The sequence below is a fragment of the Glycine soja genome, chromosome 15 (assembly GCF_004193775.1).
Source record: "Glycine soja cultivar W05 chromosome 15, ASM419377v2, whole genome shotgun sequence".
Taxonomy (NCBI): domain Eukaryota; kingdom Viridiplantae; phylum Streptophyta; class Magnoliopsida; order Fabales; family Fabaceae; genus Glycine; species Glycine soja.
The window spans coordinates 4743421-4767864 of record NC_041016.1 but is presented as its reverse complement, the minus strand read 5'-3'; the positions used below and the strand labels follow the sequence as shown (position 1 = coordinate 4767864).

Genomic DNA, 24444 nt, shown 5'->3' with positions numbered 1-24444 from the left:
TATTCCTAGTCACTATTGACTCTTTCATGTTGCTTCGTTTATCACGTTACACAATGGCATATTTTTACATTATATTATTGTCTTTTTAATAAGTGATAGGCATACAGCAATGATATACTAATAGCCAAAAATCAAGGACTTGTTATTAAAGCCAAAGCGTACATTTTTTACCTCTGATGCTTGCAAAGATTGACTTGGAAACTTAGATTTTGTCCTAAACTAAAGTAGACAATAATACGTTTAAAAAGTTTTATTAAAACAAAATATATTGCACACGAACAAAACCAGTGCCCTGATGTATGGAGCCTTCTAACAAAATTCCCCGCTAGGCTCTCTTATTCCTTTAATTTTGGTAGGACTAATCACAGTTACAAAGAATGCGGGCACAGATTATGTTATGTATTCATGCCTTTCCTTCCAAGATGTGTATTTAATCTTCCAAATTGTTAGGGGGTGTTCTGTAATACGCTGGCACAGTTACTGGGAAGAACATTTGTCTAATTCCTTCGGCCTTGATAATGGGGAAAATGATAGCAGAGGCACCCTGAAAATGTCAAGAACAAACTTGGTTCAAAATCATAAATTTTGTTGTACCATTAACTAATATTTTGGGAACAATTCTTTTATGACCACAACATTTACAGACTCAATTAATCAAAATATATAGACCGTGTTGAATTTATTTGAATATTAAACACTCTACTCATGCTAGAATTATTCATAATTTGTAATAGAATATTGTTGCAGCAAAGGTTATGGTTAATATGTGAAAAATTATGTCTATAAAGAAATGCAAGAAACACTCACGGAAATCAATCTAGCTCCAATCCACATTCGTTTTGGAGAAGGGAATGGTATGAGTAAGCGACCAACACCATATATAGCCACGGCAAAGAAGTGGAGAACCAAGCTTAATGGACGAGGATTTAGACCAGAGAGTAGAGCAATTGGTCCATCTGAGAAAACACCTCCAAGGCTTAAATAATCAAAACATGCCTGGCGCATTTCCTTACTAGCTGGATCAGGGGATGCACAAAACACCTTGTACAATGCCCCAGCTAATGTGTTTATTGTAGATGCCACTGGCTGCAAACACAATCAAGAACCACCTATTAAATTTGCTCAAACCAATACTGATAAAACATGACAGGGTATTTGGTTAAGAAAACAATGTAAAGGTTTCTTATACGATTATTCAATTACAAACTGTCATGTAAGATAAACTCGTTCACTTTTATAACAACCACCAAAGTCATAGTACTACATACTAAGGAATAAGGATGTTTTCTGATTAGTTTATAAAGAAAATACTTTTATTCTAAGGTGCATGACTATTAAACTCTTTCGATTATATATATATTAACCTTGCGTAGGGTGTAGAATGATTCAAGATATTTGCAAAGAGCATTAGCATCATGCAGATCATGCAGGGGTCTAAGAAGGTTCCTTAGCAAAACAATGTCAGACAAAGCCACAGTCATTCCCCCTCCGGTTAAAGGGTGACGCATGTTGAAGGCATCTCCCATGAGAAGGGCACCAGGTGTGGGATAAGGAGATGCGGGCATGCTTCTGTTTGGCATGCTTCTTATGTTTCCTTTCTCAACTGCTGCTATAAAAGAGTCACGCAGCTCTGGAGGAACCTAAAACACAATTTCCTCCATTAGTTGAATTGAAGAATATGTTCCATGTTTTGAATATTAAGCCAAGCCAAAGACTAGGATATTTGTACCTGGGGAGCTACTACTGTCTTCAAATAACGGGCCATGTCACCATTGCCAAGGGAAGGTAATTTATGGCCAGGCACATCAACCAAACACCGAATCTCGGTGCTACTGATGGGATAAAACAAAATGGGAGAAGGATCACCCAAGATAACGTGCCCGTGGTTTGCATATGGAAGATTGCAGTTCTCTAGGACCAGACCAACAAAATGAGATGGTACATCAACCTGCATAAATAAATAAACAAATAAACCCTTCTAAGTACTAGCAAAGACAAATAGATACCAACATTAAGTTAGCTTGACTTGGACTCGGACCTATAAGTAAAGTCTTGGCTTGGAGCCTTGTGACAGAAAAAAACCACCATTAGAAGAGAAGACTACTAAAATGGTCAACCAATTTTTCAATGGAAATTAATCATCAACAAAGTCAGAATATATTTCACACTTTTAACATAAATAATTAAAAAAAAAAACGGCATAGTTACCTTTGGGTTGCAAAGAGAACGTCTCAGGTTGGAAAAACAGCCATCACATACAATGGTGAGGGGAGCCTTAGCTGTGAGCTCTTGTCCACTCTTGGTTTTGAAGTTTACCCCTTTGATGATTCTATCTTCTTCTAGTAGAAATGTGACAGTTCCTTGTTCTAATTTTACACTGCACAAAATTTGGAACAATAAGAGCAAGTAACGGAAGGAAAGGATTTAATAAAAAAAAATCCTTTTCAGAAACAGTTTTTGAAAAAGGATGATAAGAGTCTGTACTTTGGAAGAGATGAAGCCTTTTCGCGCATCCTTTGTATGAAACGGCCATTGTGAAAGCTTCTTCCAGAAACATCAGAGGCAAAATTTTCCAAGGGGTAAGAAAGCTTAGTATTTTTCCCGTCCTTGTAAAGAGCATAGCCAAAGACTGGCTGAGCATCAATCTCACCCACACAATCTGAAACAACTCACAACTTAATCTGTTAATAAGAGCCTTGAATTTGACAAGCAAAGGCAAGGGAGTTCACACCTAAGATTGATTACTTCAATTCTCACACAATCTTCCATACATCTACTTATGTGACATAATATGAGACATGTTTCTTGCTTGGTTACCTTGGAGACCCAATTCAATTAACTTAAGATACCCCCCAGGTTGTAGCAATTCCCCCACAATCCTGTCTGGTTCAGTCAAGTCCCTTTCAATAACATGCACTCGCCTTCCTTCCTGAAGCAAGAACCATAGACCAACATCATTGATCCTTTTACAACACAAACTATATGATTCATTGTGTAAAAATATTTTAGACCATTCTTTTAAATTACCATAAAGTTTATATATAACTAGAAGTCTGAATCTGACTGCATATGTAGTTTGTGTTGTGGTTCTAAGAACAGATCATGGAAAGGAAGAGATCTTGGACTTTCCACAGTTTAACTTTTCATGTTTTTGTCTGGTTGCAAGAAAAATATATTCATGAAAATGAAAAAAAAAAAAATGGGAAATCTATCTTTAGAATAAATGTTCTATGAAGCCTATATAAGGTTATAACTGTATCACTTGTATAATTTCATTCAGAATAACACTTAGAAAACTACTCTTCTATCTTCCAACCTCTACTTTCTGGCAATCAAACATGACTTTCTAACATAATTGTTATTGTTATTATTTTACCTCAACATAAGTTTTGCATATATCTATGAATCAAAACATATTTTAGGTAGTAACTAAGAAAAAACATCACACATATGGATTAGATTTCACAAAGTCGTGTCAAGAAAAGGTTTGTTCTACCTTGCCAAGTGTGTAAGCAAGGGCTGCGCCAGCAACCCCAGCACCGACAATGATGACGTCCGTAGTTTCTGAGATTTCTTGATGGTGGTTTCCATTTTCTGGTGATGTCCTTATAATACTACCACCATTACTTTCTGCATGTACTGAACTTTTGGCCTTCCTCTTTGATACAGAACCATATATAACAAACACAAGCACCAAGCTAGAAGCTATAATGCCTCCCAAAATATACTCATAACCCATCATCTGCAATAGATTTGGTGGAACTAAACTTGAAAAGTAAAGAAAAATGAATAGGGATGGAAGGATATTAGTGATGAATGAAAGAGTCCTCTAGTCTCCCGTTTACGTGTGAGCTTTGACGTGTTAACTGTGCAACATAAATGCAAACTAGCTAGATCTCTTCCACCTTTTGATTTTTATAGGGACAACCAGAACAGGTTGATCATAATTACCTCCCTCTCACATTCATTGCCTTTTCTTCAACCCTTTCTAATTAACCGCAATTCCGATCAAGTTATTAGTATAATTTAATATTACTCCCCTTCCATTGTGATATATGAGGAAAAAATTATTTTATTTTAGTTTTTTAATTTAGTATTAATTATTTTTTATTTATATCTTTTATATAATGTTAATGGAGGACAATAAAAAATAAATTAATTAATAATGGTATAAGATTAATTTTGTGAGATTATCACTCTATTTCATTTATTTATTTTATGGATGAGGTTTTATTTATTTTACTTATACTTTTGTCCATCGCTTTCAAAATGAAGGTGCATGCCTAATTTAGTTAAAGTCAGGGAATTAAATTGTTAGGTTACTATTAATTTAATTTGCACTACTTTTTCTATTGAAAAGCAGTGGTTGACAAAGAACATTGATTGCATGATGTTATTGGTACTTATTCTGACTCTTTTATTCTATGTTCAATTTTCATTTTCAGATGCCTATCAGGAAGTTATACATCCTCTTATAAATTAATTTCTTCACCAGCAGTCGATAGCAGAGAATGAGGTTCTTGTAAATGAATTTCTTCACGATCATCACTATAGTGTTACTCATCAATTTGATGTCTCTCATAACATTCAAAACAGTGTTGAGGTTTTATAGGTAAAGTAAATTTATTGAATTCTATACTAATAATAATAATTAGTTTGTGATTCACATTTCTAATTTGATGAGTTTTACTTATAGCTTTTTAAATTTTTAATAAATTTAAACTAATAATAATTAATTTGTTAGAAAAAATGTGTAAAAGAATTTATTGCTAGCAATACTCTTAGAAAAAATGTATAAAATGTTTTACACTTACCTTACATTGCATGTGCATTAAATTTATTCAAGTTATTTTTCATAAAATAAGTTAGGTAAGATATATGAAAAAGTATTAAGAAAATATTATAAGAATATGATTATTTTTTAATAAAATAACCAAAACTTAATTAATTACCACTCATGTTAAAGATTTTCAGTTAGTTTTTTTTATTTATTTTATTAATTGAAAAGTTTGTTTTATCAAATTTTATTTATATGGATTCCATCATTTCATCATTTGAACTAAATAACTGACTAATAAATCTCCTATAATTCTTTTACACATTTTTTCTAGCAATAAATGTTGATTATATTTTTAACTTTTAGAGTATGCTTAAAATTATTTTTATGGATTCCATCATTTTTTCATTTCAATTAGCAATTTACTTTTCAACTTTTAAATGCCTTTATATTATTTTTCTCCATATATAAACTTAGTGAAACAATATTAATTGCAGGCATGGTATTTGTTTTTGGATATACCTCAGTAAATTTTATCGAGTGATCAGGACTGTGTAACCCACAAGGCAGTTAAGGTGCTTTAGGCCTCTGATTTTGTTTTTCTTTTATGAATAGACTTTAGTTATATATATATTTTTTAATAATTTCATTTAAACATATAAAGACTTGTATTTCGAACTTTTTACTATTTAAATTCAGACATTAATATGTAACATGTTTATTAGAATATCACGAATATCACTCATTAATTAATATATAACTAAAAAAATTGTGCATTTTGTATTGTTCTATTGGTTTTTATTTTTTATTTTTTATGGAAATACCTATTGATTATCTGACTGCATTAAATAATACAGTAATTAAAACTAATAATTGAATATATTCTTTTTAAAGATAAGTTTACCATTTTTTAAGATAATTTAATCAAACATAATAATATTTTTATTATTGGGATTTAATTTGAATAATTTTTACAATATGAAACTGTTTTTTTTTATTTTGCATCCAAAAATTTTAAAATTTTAGGTGAATATAAATTGAAAAATATTGTATTAATCTTAATTTCTTTAAGATTTAGTAAGCTTATTAAATACTACATGTAACACTTTGAAAGGAAATCTTCAAAATTAAAATTGATAAAAATTTATCTATAATATTACAAAATAGATTAAATAAATTAACAACTTATCTATTAAAAGTGAAATATTAAAATAAATGAAAAAATTATTTTTCACCTCAATTTTTGTGTGTGTTAGGTGTCATATTCTTTACACACGGCGTCCGAGTGATAGCTATCCGTACCCAAGCCAGTAGTTAGTAGATACATGGCACATCATTCATTCAAACTGCCGCCCTCTAAATATTAATGACCTTATACGATATCCACGTACCATAAAGTTTTTTATTTTATTTTTATAAATACCATAGAGTTATTTGACAACAAAGATAAATATGTTAGTACTACTTTTATAAAGAAAGAAATTGAGGATTTATGGGGAGATTTTTTATTTTTATTTTTTATGTGACAATGACACACTGTTAAATTTAATTAAGAAGATATATGACCTAAACTTGGCTTCCAAAATTTATTGCACGGTAAGGGAGAACCCAAAAGTAAGAAAGACTTTTGATAATTGAATTAAGTAAAAATTATGATCGTCTAAACTATATATTTCATGAACTTGACTGATCTTAATTTATATTTCATGAACTTGACTGATTTTAATTTCAAGTAAAAAATGTGAAAATATATTTAACTTTAATTTAATTTAAAATATTTCAAGAACTTAATTCACTTTAAATAAAAAAAAAAGGTAAATGTATTTTCATTTTATTATTTTACATACTTTTCCACTTAAGTCAGTTAAATCCATATTTTTGGTGAATAAACCTGTTTTTAATGCATTCCTTTCCTAACCGATTGATGTAAAACTTGTTTCGTTATGTCGTGAATTTTCAACGGTGACGTGGCAAATTTGACGCCAATGATTTTGCATCACATTCATTCATAATTCATTCGGTGTCAACATCGGTCGGACTAGGACCACATGATTGACACATAAGACAAAGGAACTAAGCCTTAATATAAGCGTATTACTTTGTGTTGAGACAAATAAATCCTTTCCCGTTTTTTCTTTTTTTGCGATGAAATACTTTTCATTTTACTTTTGCTGCTAAATTTGCCCTTCTATGCTGCTAACGGCTTCTTTTGAATTTCAATGCTAGTTGGTACTTGCATAATACAGTACTAGTATTACTTTCCATGTTTTTTATTTGTCCATTTTTTCGGAAAAAAAAATATTTTTTATGGATCATGCTAGTAAAAGAACTCAAAATACATTAATAATACTTTTCAAATAAAATTTTATTTTAAATTCCTTAGATTCATCGAGATATAGAACAGCATATAAGTTATCATGCTTGCATATCCACCATTTGAGTCTCCAATAATTATTCCAATAATTACATATCCGATTTGACCTATGGACGAATACGCAAGCATACGTTTCATGCTTGTTTGGGTAATAGCAATGAGATTCCCCAATATCATGCTAAGAATAGCTAGGATTTTCAGAAGAAGATGTCATTCGTTTGATGAGAAATAAAAAGGGATATCGAAAATTCGAGTGGCTGAAGCTGAAGCAGCTACTTTCGAAGTAACAGAAAGAAAAGCAACGACATCCTTAACCTTATGTTTGGATTAGGAATTTCAAAATTTCAAGGAATTTAAAATACCTATAATTTGAATTGTTTTGATTTTAATTTCTTTTATTTTTTAAATATTTTGTTTGAATAAATCAATTCAAATTTCTTCTATTTTAAATTTTTTGTTTCGATAGGGCAATTCAATTTCCTCCAAATGCAAAATTTTAATTTTATATTTTAAATAGATGAAATTTCAATATTAAACTTTATAGAAAATAAACACAATCTAATTTTGAAATATTAATTAAAAAATATTTTCATTTTTTAATAATTTATAAATATAAAATATTGATAATTTTAACGAAGGTTGTTTTACTTGACCACAACCAGTGATGTTTTTAAGCCAACATCAACTAAAACTATTTTTCGATCGACATCAAATATGACTTTTTTGTCAAAGTATGTCGGGAATATTTGTCAACTGATGTCAGTCAGGGCTATTTTTTTTGTTAACATTGGTTGAGTCTATTTTTCAGTCGATGTTGGCTAGATTTTTTACCAACGTTGACTAGGTTTTTTTTGCCGACACCGGCTAGGGTCTTTTCGAACGACATTGACCAAGACTATTTTTAGCCAAAGTCAGCCTAAAAAATCATAGCAGGTGTTGACAAAAAAATCTACCCAATATCGGTTAAAAAATAGTTTGGTCAATGCCGACCAATAGAACCTACCCGATGTCAGCCGAAAAATATCATTGGTCAACATTGGCCAAAAAATTCCTAGTTGAAGTTGGCTAAAAAAATAGCTCTGACCAATGTCGGACAAAAAATCCTACTCAACATCGGTTATAAAATAATCTTGGCTAATGTTAGCTAAAAAATAGCTCTGACCAATATTGATCGAAAAAACTCTAGTGGATGTCGACTGTAAGAACCTAACCGATGTCGACTAAAAATAGTCATGCTCGATGTTGGTCAAAAATACCTAGCTGGTGTTAGCAGAAAAAACCCTAGCCAACATCAACCAAAAAACCTAGCTAATGTGGTTAAGAAATAGCTCTGGTTGGTGTCAACCAGAAAACCTTAGTCGATGTTAGCAAAAAAATCCTAACCGACATCGGCTAAGAAAATCTAGTTGACATCAGCCAAAACACCCTAGCTAACATCGGTTAAACAATAACATTAACCGATATTGGCTAAAAATAGCTTTGGCTGATGTTAACTGGAAAAACCTAGTTGACGTCAGCTGAAAATCCCTAACAGGTGTTTACTCAAAAGTTAGTCATGACTGATGCCAATAGAAAAAATCTAGCCAACGTTAGTAAAAAATAATCATTGGTCAACATCAACTAAAAAAACCTGGATGACAACGACAAAAAAAATCCTTGATCGACATTAGCAAAAATTTCTCATGAGTGACATCAATGAGAAAATAACCCTAACTAACATCATCTAAAAAAATCTTAGTCGATATCGGCAAAAAATAGCTTTGGTTGACATCATACAAAAAAAATTATGACAAAAAAAATCTTGACCAGCGTTAGTGAAAAATAACTTATGTCGATATTGGCCGTAAAAACTTTAGTTACCCGTAGTTGTGAGTGTTGAGTGAAAAAGAGTCACGAGCAAGAACGTGAGTTAAAGTGAGCATCTCCAAAAAAAAAAGAATTTCAAATTCTATATTTTTTTAGAAAATTTGAAATCCCACTATTTCAGTCAATTAAAATGATTCATAAAAATATCAAAAATTAAATCTTCTTTCAAATACTTTATCCAAACAAGCTATTTTATCATGAATCATTTTAAATTCCTTGAAAAAATAAATTCTCCTGATAAATTGTTCCATCCAAACACAGGATAAAAGAATAAGGAACAATGACACATTAGTTAGCATCTGAAAAAAAAATGTGTTTCTTAACACTCGTGCAACACATAAACACCATATGTCAATTCTCATAAACCTTCACCCTAACTATTGTTGTTTTCCATCTTTGCTACGGCTAGCTTCACCTATGCTCTGAATTTTTGCCGCAAATTAAGACAAGACCACTACGGCTGAAGCCATATTCAACACATTCAACGGCCACTCCAAATATCACTGCATTGCATGCACCAACAGAACCGAACCTGCCACCATTAATTGTAACCTTTTAATTAGTCTTTAGATCTCAATATATCACTACTCCTATAACTATAACTACCATGCATCAACCAACGACCACACAAACTCAACAAGTCTTGTTGGAACCAGAAGCCGTAAAACCCACCACGCGTAACATGTTAGACCGAACAAACAAACTAACCATTTATTGCAAATCTCTTAAATATGAATACGTCCTCCTGGCTGCAACTGCATGCTTTCCACGATCCATTTTTCAATTGCTGTGAACCGCCCAAATCCCAACATTTGGTTTCATATACTGGTATATAATAACTATAACACACACATATATATGACAAATACTAATCGGTGTCTTAAAGATTTTGATTAAGAACTTAAAAATAGAAATATTTGTATTGGAAAGCAAAAAATTATGTTGTATATAAATTTTTTGTTGTTGTTTTACACAATAAATATTTTGTCGTATAACTTGTATTGCTTTCTAATTCTTGATCACTTATTCTAAATCTACCAACACTCAATAAATATGCAATTCTAATACTTTTTCCAAAATACTACCCCTAATGATCACTTATTCTTGATTTGTTTTTCATCTAATTCATCTAATCTAATATTGTAAAAGGTGGCAACTACAACATTAAATGAGCAACGGCCAAACAATGTTGCCATACGCCTATATTAATTGTAACTGAAGAAAGTAGTTGACAATTAAAAGCTAAATTAGGTTTGAGACAAATAGTTTGGTGCGGATTTTCAAATGCATGAAATCACAATTGTGTGGTACGAATTAATTTAGAATAAACTATTTCTCCCGGTCTTTAATATAAATAAGAAAAAGATCTCATGAATGGCAGATTAAGATATAAATAAATTGTAATCAACCTTATCTTATCTAATAATATTATTTATTTAATCGAGGTTATATTTTTAATGACCTCTTTTTTTTTTTATCCTAGTATCAAACTTTAATGAAGAAAAATTATTTTAAAATGAGATTAGTAGAGTGAAATGATGTTAACTATTTTTCTTAATTAGCATGTGAATTAATTATTTTTATTATATTTACAAATGGAGGGAGTATATTTTGGTCGTGTACAGAAAAGACTACCCTAGGCAACGATTAGAAAAATAGATTGCATGATTGAACAAGCACAAGCGCAAATTGGTTAGAATGTTATAGGCCTTCAGAACTAAGTGGGCTTTATAAAAAAAGAGGAGGGCTTGGGCCACAGTGTCCAAGTGCGGAAAGAAAGAAACAAGCGCAATGACGAAAGGACCCCTAGCATGCCGTTTTTCTCTTACCAGGCTGTCGTAATCGTAACGGCTAGTTACTGAGGATTTAATTTTAAAAATGTCTGCTGGGAGGCCAAAGTAAGTCTTACGTTAATATTACAACAAAATACGACATTTAAAGCAAAACACTCCGAAGAGAAGTGGTTATGGCGGAAACTCGGTGTTTGGCAATCATCGACGAAGAAGAAATAGAGGTAGACGACGACATCTACGAGAACATTGAAGCTCCCAAGTTCGTCGACCTCACCGCACCTGATTCTCGCCGCCCCGACGATGACCGCCACTGGTTCTGCTTCCGCGTTGGTAATTTCTTACTTTATACTAACACATTTCACATCTTCTTTCAAATCCTAACTCATTTTCAGCTTCATGATATCAATTATGTCACTTTTTCCAATAGGATGTGACCAAAAGCATGAGCAAGAGTTGGACTCTGAGGCAATTTACAAGAATTTTGTTCTTCGGGTATGTTCGCTTTACTTTTCTTCTTCAACTTGCTTTCACTCTCTCAACTTATGGTTATGGACATGAATGAATTGATCTTGGATTTTCAGGTTATGGCAGCTAGAAGTCCCAATGTACGCCTCAGAAAAGCTTTGAACAGAAGAGAAGCAAGGTAGCCATCACCCAACTTGATAAACTAGTATATACACTCACTCTAGATTAATGTAAAATTTTGAACTATAAAACCATTTAAGACTTTTTTTAAGGTAAGATTTAGGAAGTGAAGGTCTTAAATTGTCGAGGGTTTGACTCAGTTGACAACACAATTGAGCTTGTAGGAGAGGATTTAGTTTGATTCCCACAAAAAACACTATTGCGGAGGGGAGAGGATTTTAAGTATAATTATGCCCAATCCAAACATCCAATTTACTTTAAGTGTGTGTTTGAATAAGGGTCACAAAATTGATTTTTGGTAAAATTGATTTTGAAGTAATGTTATTTATGTTTGAAAGATTTTATTATAAAAGCTAAAAAGTAGTAAAACTGATAGCGTGTTTGTTTATGCGTCTTTTATGCATGTCTTATTGCAATTTAACGTCAAATGGGTGAGCAATACACGGAACCTACTTCTTCCGAATTCAAGCAATGCATGTCCACTTGGAATTGAGCAAAACGAAACACCCATTTGGTAGAAATTTTTGAATTCAACCTAAAAGTCATATAAAGTTATTTCAATCCAGAATCAAATATGAACTCAGAACGAATGCAAGTTTGGTTCAATTATTTTCTTGTGCCATTTCATTTATTATGAATGCAATTTGGTTGTTTTTCAGTGCAAATTTGAAGTGCCCCCTTACAGCTCCTGCCAAGTCAAGGGTGTCAAGGACGGATTTTATTTCCTCCTTGTCACACAAGATGACCGACAATAACGTGAAAGTTAAACCTCTTTCCAAGGTTGCTGCAACCCCGAACGCTAAGGTGAAGCAATCACCTTCTGTGGCCAAGGCCTTGACTACACCAAGGAATCATCAGAAGAAGGTTTCCAATGTAGAACAATTTAGAAGTGTTCAGAGCAAGAAAGCCTTGACTGTTGGTGTGCCTAAGAGCAGAGTGGTGGCGAAGGCTCTTGTTTTTCACTCACCTAAGAAGGCACTAAAGATCAAGAGTTCTATAGAATTGAAAACGGCAATGAGAACACTGTGTCCAGCAATGAATAAGCTTGAACTCAATGGAGTGAAGAAGAATGGAGAAGGAGGTAGCAACTCATTGGCAGTGGCTACCTGGAAAAAACAATTGAGGGGAAGAGAGGTTAAAAGCCGTGTGTTTGATTCCTTGTATTCTATTAATCGTAAGGAACCAGAAACCAACACAAAGACAAGTTTGATGGAGAAGAAAGTAAAAAAATGCATGCAGAAACGCCAGGTTGCTGTGCCTCATGAAACTGACACTAGTGATATGGAGATAGATGAAAAATCTAGGTGTGGCTCTCTAGAAGGATGCCATGAATCAGGAACTTCAGGAAGTGGTGGTGAATTGTCTCTTGGAGATGAAAAATCCCATGAATCAACAAGAGGAGAGAGTTCAGTTCCAGTTTTGTCAGAAGCTTCTAGAGGTGACATTACCTGGCTTTCAAGTCTGAACAATGAAAAGAACGAGACTACAGAAAGGAGTGAAAAAGAAGAGACAAAGAACTCAGTTTCTGATAAGGGAAAAGTTTCTGAAACCAAGAAGAGAAGGGCTGAAGAAAATTCATTGGCTTCTGATGACAAAGAAAATGAGAGGCAACTCACTGAGAATGATGACAAGGAAAATGTTTCAGCCCCTCATGAGAACATGTAAGGAGTTTGATTTCTCTCAACATGTCTATCTCTCCTGTGTTCCTTAAACTTTGTGAAATCAATGAATTCTTGATGACTGCAGAGAGATGAGTACCAATGATGATGTGCAAAAAAAAAAGGCTATTCTTGGGAGCAAACATGAGGATTTGAGAAAAACACAAAAGGTTTGGTCTAGTTTAGATTGATGTTACGTTCAGTCTTTAATGAATTGACTATAATCATTATGGGTTTGACCTTGAAACAGAAATCTACATCGACCTCAACTACTCCTCAAGTTCTGAAATACAGAAAATTAAAGCCCACAAGTCCTAAGCCTTTTAAGCTGAGAACTGATGTAAGTGGGTGGGGGGGGGGGGGGGGGGGGGTTTCTGTTTTAGTTGGTTTGTTTAGAAACAAATTGGTTTAATCAAGTGTACCATTCATGTTGTTTTTTATGCTGCAGGAAAGGGGAATTTTAAAAGAAGCAAACTTGGATAGGAAAATCCCCTCATCTTTAAAAGAAACCACCGTTAAAGGTAGTGAGTCCAAGGCAATGAGGAAATATCAGAATGCGAAGCGAGTGAGTTCAGTTCCATTGTGAATCCCAATTTTTACCTCTCAATATTAGCATTGAATATATAAAATTTTGCTTTTTTGTTGTACTTTTCCTTTCAGACAAGTGAAACTTGTTCCACAAAAAGTGAACAAGTCACTGATAATTATAGCAGCTGTGATGAGAAATCAAAACAAACAACACAAGAAAACAAATCTGTAAGTTCATGCACAGAATATACTATCACCTATTGCTGCTTAGAGAATATTTTAGAGCCAGAGGCTGAAACTTCCCAAAACGTTATGTAGGGGAGCATTAAAAGTAACAACTCCAACTGCAAGGTGCAACGTAAATTATCTGCTACAACACCTCATAGAAATCCTCCTGGTCCTAAACTTCAGAAAGCCATTGATCAGGATGACAATTTCAAAAGAAAATCGCAAATGATGCAACGTAAAATTGTAAGGCCTCGGAGGTAAGTAATAATCAGATTGCAACACACGTGTTTACATTGAGTATGTTTGATTATAATATAATGGAAGTGTCTATTGCACAGTGCTTTGCCAAGGAAGAAAGAAAAAGCTGTCCTTGCAACAAAACTTAGTGTTATTATTGAAAAGCCATCAGATATTGTGAAGCCAAAGGAAACAAAGGCACGTAAAAATGACGCAGCTTCTTCACCTACAAGTACAGGTTCCGTTCACAGGCCTTTTTCACGGGGAAGGAGGGATTTAACTGTTCCCAAGGAACCAAAGTTTCAGAGTCTACATGTGCCAAAGGACTGCACCACCAGGAAACACACATAAGAGCTTCTTCACCTACAAGTAAAACTACAGGTTCCGTTCACAGGCCTTTTTCACGGGGAAGGAAGGATTTAACTGTTCCCAAGGAACCAAAGTTTCAGAATCTACAAGTGCCAAAGGACTGTTGGGGGGTGGAGGGAGGGATGTTGTTCAATATAATCATTGAATTTTTAGCAGCTTTGGGAAAATGGATTGATGATGTGTTGTTGTAACTTGCGAGTTTGTCTAGACTAGACTGTATGTGCAAACATGAGATTTTGTTAACGTGGTGTTTTTAATTATGACAATCATGAAGAGAACTTTTTGAGTTTATGCACTGTCACTTGTAAGTTGAGAGAGATGAATCAATTGTATACTATTTGATTTTTATTTTATTTTATTTGTACTTTAGTTTTGATTTGTGTAATAACATTATATTTCTTTTTGGGTGCTATTTGGTGTACAGAATTATTTGGTACTAAATTTTACATACTTGTAAACCTTTTATTGGATAACCATGGAAGTTGACAGAAACAGCAAAATCATCCCATTCATGATTTTTGTGCAACAATGATCATTTCCATTATTCTAGTGTTTTTATTAAGACAATGATGAAGACAATCTTTGAGTTCACGGTATGCTAGTGTTTTTAAATACATGGACATTGCAGTATTTTGCTTGTAGATGAATGTTGCACCATTTGATTAGTCGGTCTCCAAACTGCAGCCTTTGTTCCTGTTTGCCTGTCCACTCACTTCAGTCCCCTTTGTTCTTGATTATGTTTTTCAATTTCTCATTTGCAGCCACTAGTTCAGCAGTTATGCCTGGTTCATTGGCTGAATGCCCTGCATCAGGAACCACCTGAAACCATTGTATGATTTAGTAACTTGACCATGTTTTGCACAAGATTACGTGGAAAACTTTTGTTTGAAACTGCTTGTATTTGTTTCTTATAAGAAACAAAATCTTAGAAAATGAGACTTCCGTATCCTGAAACTTGATACACAATTATCATAGCATGCAGAGAAAATCAACGTAAGCAAGACTAATGACCAAAAGCAACATTCTTGTCTCACCCTAAAATCTGCCTCTGGCCAAGCTTTATGAAGATCCCAGGCTGACATCATAGGACAGCAAACATCATATCTTCCCTGCAAAGTTAAGAATGAAAAACATTAAGAATCTATGTTTTAAAGGATGCAGCATAAAAGTTATTTACCTGAACGATTGTGGTGTTTATATGCCTTATTTTATCAATTCTGTCCAACAGGAATGAATCAGAGGGGAAGAATCCCTTGTTTACAAAATAGTGGTTTTCAATCCTTGCAAATGCCTGATAAAAAAATGTAAGTATTCGTCATCACTCATCAGTACAAGTTAAAGAATCTCAACCACAAACAACAAAACACAACCGTAAATCAATCCAAAATTAAACGGGGTAAAGATTGTAGACTTTTCTTATTTATGCTGTTAATTTGTATATAAAAAAGTAACTTATTTGACAAGGGATTGTCTGACTTTACAAATTTTAACAAGGGAGAAAACAAGTCCGAAGTGTCGAAAGGAGGAAGGGCTCCTAACAATTAAGATTCAGAAGCACAGTGCTCAGGAGGAAGGGAGAAAACAAGTCCGAAGTGTCGAAAAAACCGTTTGTCCACTTCTTTTCCTCATTTCAGACCGCAAAGATTATTAACTATTTCTCTATAAGGGAGAAAAGGTTTTCCACAAACTAATGACAGTTCAAGAACACCCAAAAAACTAATAACAGAATGCAAAAGAGATTTATAAAGTCAGTGCACTTCAAATTTTAGAAAACACAAAAAACATCCATATAATTATATATTATTTTATAAGAATTACATTTGAACTGCAAAATTTTACACAAGCAATGCCATATCAATTTCAACAATACATACATACAGTGAAATTCATAGGTTTAGGGGATGTAAGCATTACAAATTATGGAAGTTGCACAACATGTTGGGATAGAATTTGGAAAATGATTAGCAAACTTTTTCCAGCCAAAATCCAGGTTATTATTCTTCACTCGATGAACTTACCAGCGAAAAGTAATCGTCATCCCCTTTTTTTATATTCTCTTCATTTGGAAGAAGATGAGCAGTCATCATTTCCCATTTGGTCCACGCTCTAGCAGCTGCATACTAAGAACAAAGAAATAGGTAAGTAAACAACACAAATTCTTGAATCCATTCTTAAGTCCATTCAAAGTTCAAACAATCTTCTAGAAAGAGGTTGATCTCTTTTGACAGGATTTAGACAAGGGAAATGAAAAGAAAAATTCAGGGCTAGTCTTTTTTACATTTCACAAAGAGACTGCCAACTGAAGCCTCTCAGTTAAATAGAAAACCCAACTAGTAAATTACTCAACTTCTCAATATACACAAGAAAGTTACTCTAGATAATCCAGTCAGGTAACCAACTCATAGATAAGCTCATTATTCCTCATTTCGGATAAGAGGATCAGTTGATAGCTTGGTATTGTTAAGGATAGACTTCTAAGCTAGTTCAACTATCTTCAACTCTGTGTACCAAGTTCTAAGAAGAATTCAGGCCAAAAAGATGGAACAGTAGCTCTGAAACCAAACTAATATTAAAAAAGTCTTGTTATGATTAATGAGGAAAAGGAATGGAAGGCAAGCTGAGAAAAGAAAAACACAGACACTAACCTGAGTTTTGATATCATCAGAGTTTAATCTCTTGTTATAGGCATCAACAAAGCATCCTCTCTCACTCTCTGGAATAAGATCTCTAAATGGCTCCCAAGCTGACATGAGAGAAAATGCACAAAGATCAATCATTTAAAGTCAAAATTTTAATGAGCAGAAAGCCAGAGATCATTATCAAAATCAAATATGAGATTATGCAAAGCAACAATAGAAAACACCAAATTAATAAGAGAATATAGAATAATAGAAAACTGCAACATAATATCAAATAAGTCAAAACATACTCAGATCATTAAAAGGAAACTTTATTATGCATGGCAAATATTAAAACTTAATTCACCAGAAAAACAGATGAAAAGACAGTGCTATACCATCAGGGAATATAGCAGCAGCGCCTCCCTCGTAAAACCAATCAATTTCTTTCTTCCTTAAAAGGAAAATCCCCCTGAGGATCATGCCAGTAACCTTGGAAGAAAATGATAAGATATTTTAAAAAGCGAACAACATAGCATGGAAACAAACTCCTTAACTATAGATTACACACTCTTTAGCAGTACTGGAAAAAATAATAGTAATAATAGCAATATAATAATAATAGTAGTAAAAAAGAGACATCATTATGACATAGTAAAAAAGAAACCAATTATCTTCATAATCATAATAAAAAACAAAGGCATACACCTTGTCCGGGTGAGATTGGCTGTATGCAAGGGCAAGTGTGCTTCCCCATGATCCACCAAATACCTGCATATTATATGGGGCAGAAGATCATATCTCATTACATAAGAATCATAGAATGTATAATGATAAACAACCAGAGGTGAAAAATGACCTGCCATTCTGGAATCTCCAAGTGTTCTCTTAGCTTTTCAATGTCATCAATGAGGTCCCATGTGGTGTTTTGCTCTAAGCAAGCATGTGGTGTGCTTTTCCCTGCACTTCGCTGATAAAGAGAATAATTGCCAATTTGTCATTGCACAAAAGCTGGGGAGACCATTATTGCACACTACAGTTCAGAAACTAACCTGATCAAATAGAACAATTCGGTAAAAGTCAGGATCAAAAAATTTCCGATTGCTTGGAGAAGTTCCCCCTCCAGGACCACCATGAATGAACACAACAGGCTGCCAGAAAAATGCTTAGAAAATGATGAATCAATTTTTATTTTTTTTTCCTTTATTTTTTAGATTTCCCCCTCGTAACAAAGTTAAATAAATGTAAAAAAAAAAAACAAAGTGTCAATATTTAGAATCTAGAGATAAATGCTTAGATCCATCCAACCATACATGCATGTGTGTAGGTTTTAGTGGCCATAGACCTACTGACAGACCAAAGTGACTTCTAATTTTTCGTTTCCCCTTTATGGATTTCTATTCTATATTGAATGGTGATGGATAGATGTATTTTAACAAGCTGTTAGGACTAAGGAATCCACAAGTTTCCAATGACACATAAAAGTTATTGTGAACATGAACTAGAGAGAGTAGGATATTTCCAATGGCTCCCATAAAATGGAGGTATTTTCCCAACATACAAAGATACCCAACAGAAGAACTAAATATATCCATTTAAAAAACATGATCTAGGAATTGACTGCTTGAGGTTCAATGGAACAATTTAACAATACCATTCATTCAATTGAGTCAATAAACAACCCACATAGCGTTAAGACTTAGAAAAGTTAAATTTTTTAAAAATAAACATAAAAATTCAAGCGATTGTTGGAGGCAATTGCTACTCACATGGCCACTGGGGTTTCCTGATTGCTCCCAGTAAATTGTGTGAAGATCTGAAACCTTCAAAAATCCTGTACTGTAGGGTTCTATTTGCGGGTAAAGATTTCTGTTGAGTTCTGAGAATTCATTTTCTGAAGCCATCAAATGACTAGGAATTGGTTCAATTCTATGGTCAATGTTTTGCACACGAAAAACTAAGCTCTTTCTTCCTGCGCGTGACACCAAAAACGCAACTTTTAGCAGATCCTCATGAAGGTATAAACTTGTTGAATATAATAACGCAGAAACAGATTCAACGGAAAAAGGGAGAACAAAGGAAACATAAGGCAACAACAGTGTTAGCCAAAATTAGCACAACAGGGCATGCTCTTAGAGATAACCTAAAATAAACACAAACATTTGATGAAACTAGTAACCCCACATAACTCTATCATTGTACTATCACATAATTCATGAACTAACTAAAGAAATCCAAAAAGTGGCGAGAGAGGGCACCTGAAGAAGTAGTTTTGGGGTGAGAGAAGGGAAATGAGATGGGAAGTTTGAAAATTAGGGAAGTTAAGGAGAAGGAGGAAGGGAGGGTGTTTGGAACAAAACCCAACTTCATTCTTGTGGGTTATGAACTTGTGACAAGTGATTTTCATTATCCAATTGCCACTTGGCAACGCAAAGATCATGTGCAGTTCCACTTACTAATTGTGTCATCTCATAATTGGTGATCTTGTCGTGTCTTTAGTTTGTTACAATCATTTTAAATTTAATTTTTAATCCCTTGCCTCGATACAAACAAGGCAACTACGCTTCTATTTGGTCATTATTATATTAGTAATCATCAATCTTGCTTTTATTTGGTGTTTATTATGTAAATTTGGTGATTGATTGAAAGAGTGGAAAAATTGAAGTTTATGTAATATTTTTATCAAATAAATTCACAAACAAACCCATATAATTCATCTCGTCGTGCAATTCAACAATCAATTCATAAGAATGGCCACTCACATATTAGTTTCCATACAGTATTGGTATGATGGCAAATTTTGTCAGTTAAGTTTTTTTTTTGTATTTTATCATGATATTTTTCAATTTTTATTTATTTTACCACTTAAATTTTTATCCCGTACATTTTTGCATAATATTCTTCACTTTTTTGTGTATCTATTTTTTAATTTTTGCATAACTCATTTCGGATGAATTGCGGAAGTAGCGGTAGTAATAAGACATTGGACATCTCTATTACGAAAGGTGTTAGGCACTGGAATGCCTCCTAATAAAGAACCAAAAAGGGTACTAAACATAAGATTACTGACTCAAACAGAAGATTGATCTATCAGCAGGACGATTGTAGTGATATCTGTAAGTTTTACTGTTACAATTTGAGTTACAAGTTGTTAGTCCTTGTTACAACTGTTTTATCTTGAAGCAATTTCAATCCTATTTTATAGCAACTTGTTATTTGAAATTGTTATCACTTGAGTTGTATAAATACACTCCTTGTGTATTACTTTAATCAATCAAGAAAATATATGTTCATTCCCTTTCTCCAATAAACACCCCACGTCTGCATTACTTCGACATGTGACCTGCATCTTTTAAAATGTTTCAGCAGATTAAACAATAAATTTCATGTCACTTAATTTCTTGATTCCTGATCATTAGTGTGTTTGGATGAGACAATTTAAAATTTTAAAAATTTTAAATTCTGAGAATTTCAAATGTTTTAATTTAAATTCCTTTATTTTTAAAATTTTGTGCTTGGATACAACGACGCCCAAAATCACAATGGCGTTCTCATCCTCTCTATGGTCTTCCCTCTCCGTTGCGAACCCAAACAGAACTGTCATTTTCACTTGATTCTCTCACAAACTGCCCAAACTCCCTCTCTTATCGTGGTGAGGGAGTACTTCAACAACTCCGACGGCGACAAGGAGGTGGTGAGGGAGTACTTCAACAACACCGACGAGGTTGGGCCACGCCAAGATGGTAGAGAACACGCTGAGCATGTTGAAGGACGAAGGTTCCCTTCAAGGCGTTATGATTTGCGACGCTGGGTGTGGTACCGGTTCTCTCTTCCTCTGGCCAAAGAGGGCGGAGAGGTTTCCGAGCTCGAGCGCGATGTTGTCGACGAGCTCGTTGCTAGGACGCGATGTTGTCGACGAGCTCGTTGCTAGGACGAGGTACTGGAGGTGCTGCTAGGTGTCGTATTCGGGAGGGATCTGGGCGGATAAGAAGTTGCCACCGAGGTGGAGGTGAAGGTGGCAAAGGAGGGGCATGGCGGGGATGGAAAGAATACTCCCTTGAAGATAGAATTTGAAATTATATTATTTCCACTAACTAAATCCCTTTTAAACTTCTAAAATTTTAAATTCTTTATACTAAAATATTCAAACAGTTACTTTTAATAAAAAAGAATTTAATTCCCTATAAAAAAATACATTACCTAATTAAATTATCTTATCTAAACACATTCTAAGTTAATACGACTAATTTATTTTTTGAGAAGCATAATTGCTAATTGTCATCCATTTTGTTGTTGTTCGTCTATTTATTCTTCATTTTGTGCAAACCATTATCTTAACGCACAAGATGATTTCCCTGTTGTTTCAAATTGCAATTAAACTTGTTGTCAAAAGTATTCAGTCCAGGCTATAGTAATTAGCACTATCCTTTGGCTTTGTATTCTAGTATAATTTATCTTGAATTTAATCTGAATAGATAACAGAAGGGCAACAATTTCTGACTTAAGTGCCTATGAACTTCACCAAGAACCATAAAATAATTTAGATAGGAAATTGCAGCAGCATCATAAAAGTCATTGCCGGCAGAGAGATGGTTTAGAAAAAGAAAATTGAGACGAGGGAATCCACCTTTGCAAACAACCGTTGTTTTTCATCTCCCACTTCAACTTTTTCAAGTAGAGCTATAGCTTCCATACTTTAACTCTATACACACATAGATCATTATATTATAATAGCAGTATTCATTGATTTGCGTACACATGGTACAAACCTACAAGCTAATCCCGAGAGAAAATACAATTCGATTTGAAGGAGAATTTTATTACTACTACACATATGCTACAAACCTACAACATACAAGCTAATACTCTTTTGGTTTATCATTAGCAGATGGTTCATAATCACACATGAGCATTTTTATTGTTTAACAAAAATTTCAGGTAATGGGAGGTAATCCCATTCTAACTGCAAGACATCTTTCAAGTTTCAAGTGGAGGTTACTGAATTTCCAAAATTCCACCAAATTGAACCCAAGAGCAAGGCATATTTTGATATTTACTAGTATTTATCACCCCTTCTCATCCTCACTTTTTGAGCTGCTTAGCAAAGAGGAAAACTCAAATGTCAGCAGTTGAGAGAAAAAATTGTCCATTCTTTAGAGCAACTTATTTAAGCATCAATGGTCACAATCATTTTGGTTGTGGTAAATGGATCTGCCTCTTCCAACATTCTCATTGAGGGTCTTGAAGCTGGAATTTTCCCAGTGCATACATAGGGTTGCGATTTTCAACACCTTCATGGCATCCTCTTTGAAATGCTTTGCAATGGTAGGATCCACCAATTCAAGAGCATCTTCTCTGCTCCTAATATTGTTGCATACCCAATGCACAATGTCATGATTCTCTCCAAACTCTGGCTCCATAGGCCTCTTCCCCGTTACCAACTCCATCAGCACTGCCCCAAAGCTGTAAACATCATTCTTCTCTGTCACCCTACAAGTATAGGCATACTCTGTCGTAACAAAAATCAACATGATCAATCTTCAAGTATAAGCAAACTAGTGAAGAATCCTTAAACAATTATAACAGACTAATTATTTTAACAATACTCTTAATGATCTCGAACACCAAACTATCGGTACATGATCCTATTTTGGTGGATTCGACTCCTCTAAAGTGAGTAAGAACAAAATAAATAATTTCAATTGTTGACGAGAAATCAATTATTGATTATATTCTAACACATGTATGATTTGTTATTCATATGTTTGTAAAATGAGTCACTAATTTACTCATCAATGACTAAGATTTGTTATGCTGATATGCGTATTGCCTACCATCTTTGATGCTAACCATATATAGTTGAAGCTCGTGATGTCATTGTACCAAAAATATTGAAATTTTGTCATCGGTGATGTTGACGTGACATTTCCAAACATCATCTAAGTTATTATTAAATTTTACAAAATGTCCACATTTTACTTAATTAAAAATTAAAATGACAAGTTTGTTAGAATGAAAGCAATGATAGTGGATTATTCATGCTCTTTTTAACTTCCAAAACTATTAAAGGCAAAATTTTAACAGGTCTTTAATTTTTTATTATTTATCTGTTATCTTTCTATAATAGAGAAGAAACTATTGTCTATAACCTTTTAATCCTATTTATCATCGTTATTTTTCTAAATGTAGTGTCATTGAAATTTGAATGTTCAGAGTTTGAGTGATGGTATACACTTTTTAGTTCTCTCTTCTAAGTGTTTTTTTTTTTTTTTGCATTTTTTATTAGATCTCTCCCTCTCTCTCTCGGAGAGAAGGTTCTATTGCGTTAATTTCAACTCTTGAGTGTACGAATTCAGACATGCATGTTGGTATGTTGACTACAGAAAAAAATTGGATATCAAGTTAGACTAAACATCTGTTAAAATTTTACTTCAAAGCAATGGTCATATACCAACTACTAATATGCACCCAACGACCTCAACCTAATGGGAAAGAAGTAAGAAATGTGGTTTTAGGTTGTGTTTCTTTTGAGAGATGAAAATAATTGGTGAAGATGTAAATGAGTAAAGGTTGTATGAGAATATAGGCGAGAAATAATTTTAAAATAGGCGAGAAATTATTTCTCATCTATTTTTATTTTCTACTCTTCTCTATAACTTTCTCATAATTTCTTTTGTATTTCTCTTCAATCAAATACATTTATTTTTTATTTTATTTCTTACCTATTTTTATTCTTCTTTTTAATTTTTATATATTCTATTTCTCTCATTTATATCAAACACGACCTTAGATTGTGTTACAAGTACTTATTTAACAGTTATTAGGTTTAAGAAAGTATTTATATTTTTATTGTCTATAGTTACTTTCATCCAATTGGGATCATTTTTTCAACAAAAATATATAGAAGAAGAAAATATGAAGGTAAATAAATTAAATTTTTCTCTGAATTAAAATCAACGCACTTTAACATATTTATTATTTATTTAAGATTATAGATTATATTTACTGTATATCATATTGTATTTTTTCATAACATGTTATATATCAATATTAAATAAATTCATTGTTTGACGAAATTCATAACAAATGTCTTTGACTTTTAAATAAATCTTCGTTCTTATTTTTAATATGAACATCCAACATAATATAAAAGATAAATATCAAATAAAGGTCTAAACATGCATGGACAAACTAAATATTTCATTGAACTGAACTAAACAAAATTAAGATCGAGGCCCGAGTTCAACTGACAGTCTGACACTCCATATTGGTTTATTTCCACACCACTGATGATGTGTGCATGCATGGAAAAAAAAGAGTAAACTAGTCTGTTAAATATTAAAAAAAATAT

At 33.3% G+C, this 24444-nt stretch overlaps 3 protein-coding genes across 4 annotated transcripts; 1 reads left to right on the top strand and 2 right to left on the bottom strand.

The window, feature by feature from the left end:
- Window positions 1-115: 115 nt before the first annotated feature.
- On the bottom strand, window positions 116-3894 carry LOC114385686 (squalene monooxygenase-like). Its single transcript, XM_028345705.1, has 8 exons — window positions 3497-3894; window positions 2818-2929; window positions 2485-2659; window positions 2209-2377; window positions 1730-1948; window positions 1365-1640; window positions 808-1086; window positions 116-544 (listed from the first exon to the last, which is right to left on the bottom strand). The coding sequence occupies exons 1-8, from the start codon at window positions 3740-3742 to the stop codon at window positions 431-433; spliced, it is 1590 nt and encodes a 529-aa protein (XP_028201506.1). The 5' UTR covers window positions 3743-3894; the 3' UTR covers window positions 116-430.
- Window positions 3895-10911: 7017 nt separating this feature from the next.
- On the top strand, window positions 10912-14844 carry LOC114387951 (myb-like protein X). 2 transcript variants are annotated; one of them, XM_028348249.1, is made up of 10 exons: window positions 10912-11140; window positions 11238-11302; window positions 11392-11453; window positions 12115-13116; window positions 13202-13283; window positions 13364-13453; window positions 13562-13678; window positions 13774-13869; window positions 13960-14126; window positions 14208-14844. In XM_028348249.1, exons 1-10 carry the CDS (start codon window positions 10984-10986, stop codon window positions 14455-14457), a joined length of 2088 nt encoding a protein of 695 aa, XP_028204050.1. In that variant the 5' UTR covers window positions 10912-10983; the 3' UTR covers window positions 14458-14844. The 2 variants fall into 2 exon arrangements, with proteins under 2 accessions (XP_028204050.1, XP_028204051.1); XM_028348250.1 differs by lacking the exons at window positions 10912-11140; window positions 11238-11302; window positions 11392-11453 and adding an exon at window positions 11482-11969.
- A 143-nt stretch (window positions 14845-14987) lies between these two features.
- Window positions 14988-19510, bottom strand: LOC114387952 (proline iminopeptidase). Its single transcript, XM_028348252.1, has 11 exons — window positions 19352-19510; window positions 18863-19065; window positions 18146-18244; window positions 17953-18063; window positions 17802-17864; window positions 17492-17585; window positions 17121-17218; window positions 16494-16595; window positions 15653-15766; window positions 15510-15584; window positions 14988-15294 (listed from the first exon to the last, which is right to left on the bottom strand). Exons 1-11 carry the CDS (start codon window positions 19461-19463, stop codon window positions 15190-15192), a joined length of 1176 nt encoding a protein of 391 aa, XP_028204053.1. The 5' UTR covers window positions 19464-19510; the 3' UTR covers window positions 14988-15189.
- Between the last annotated feature and the right edge of the window lie 4934 nt (window positions 19511-24444).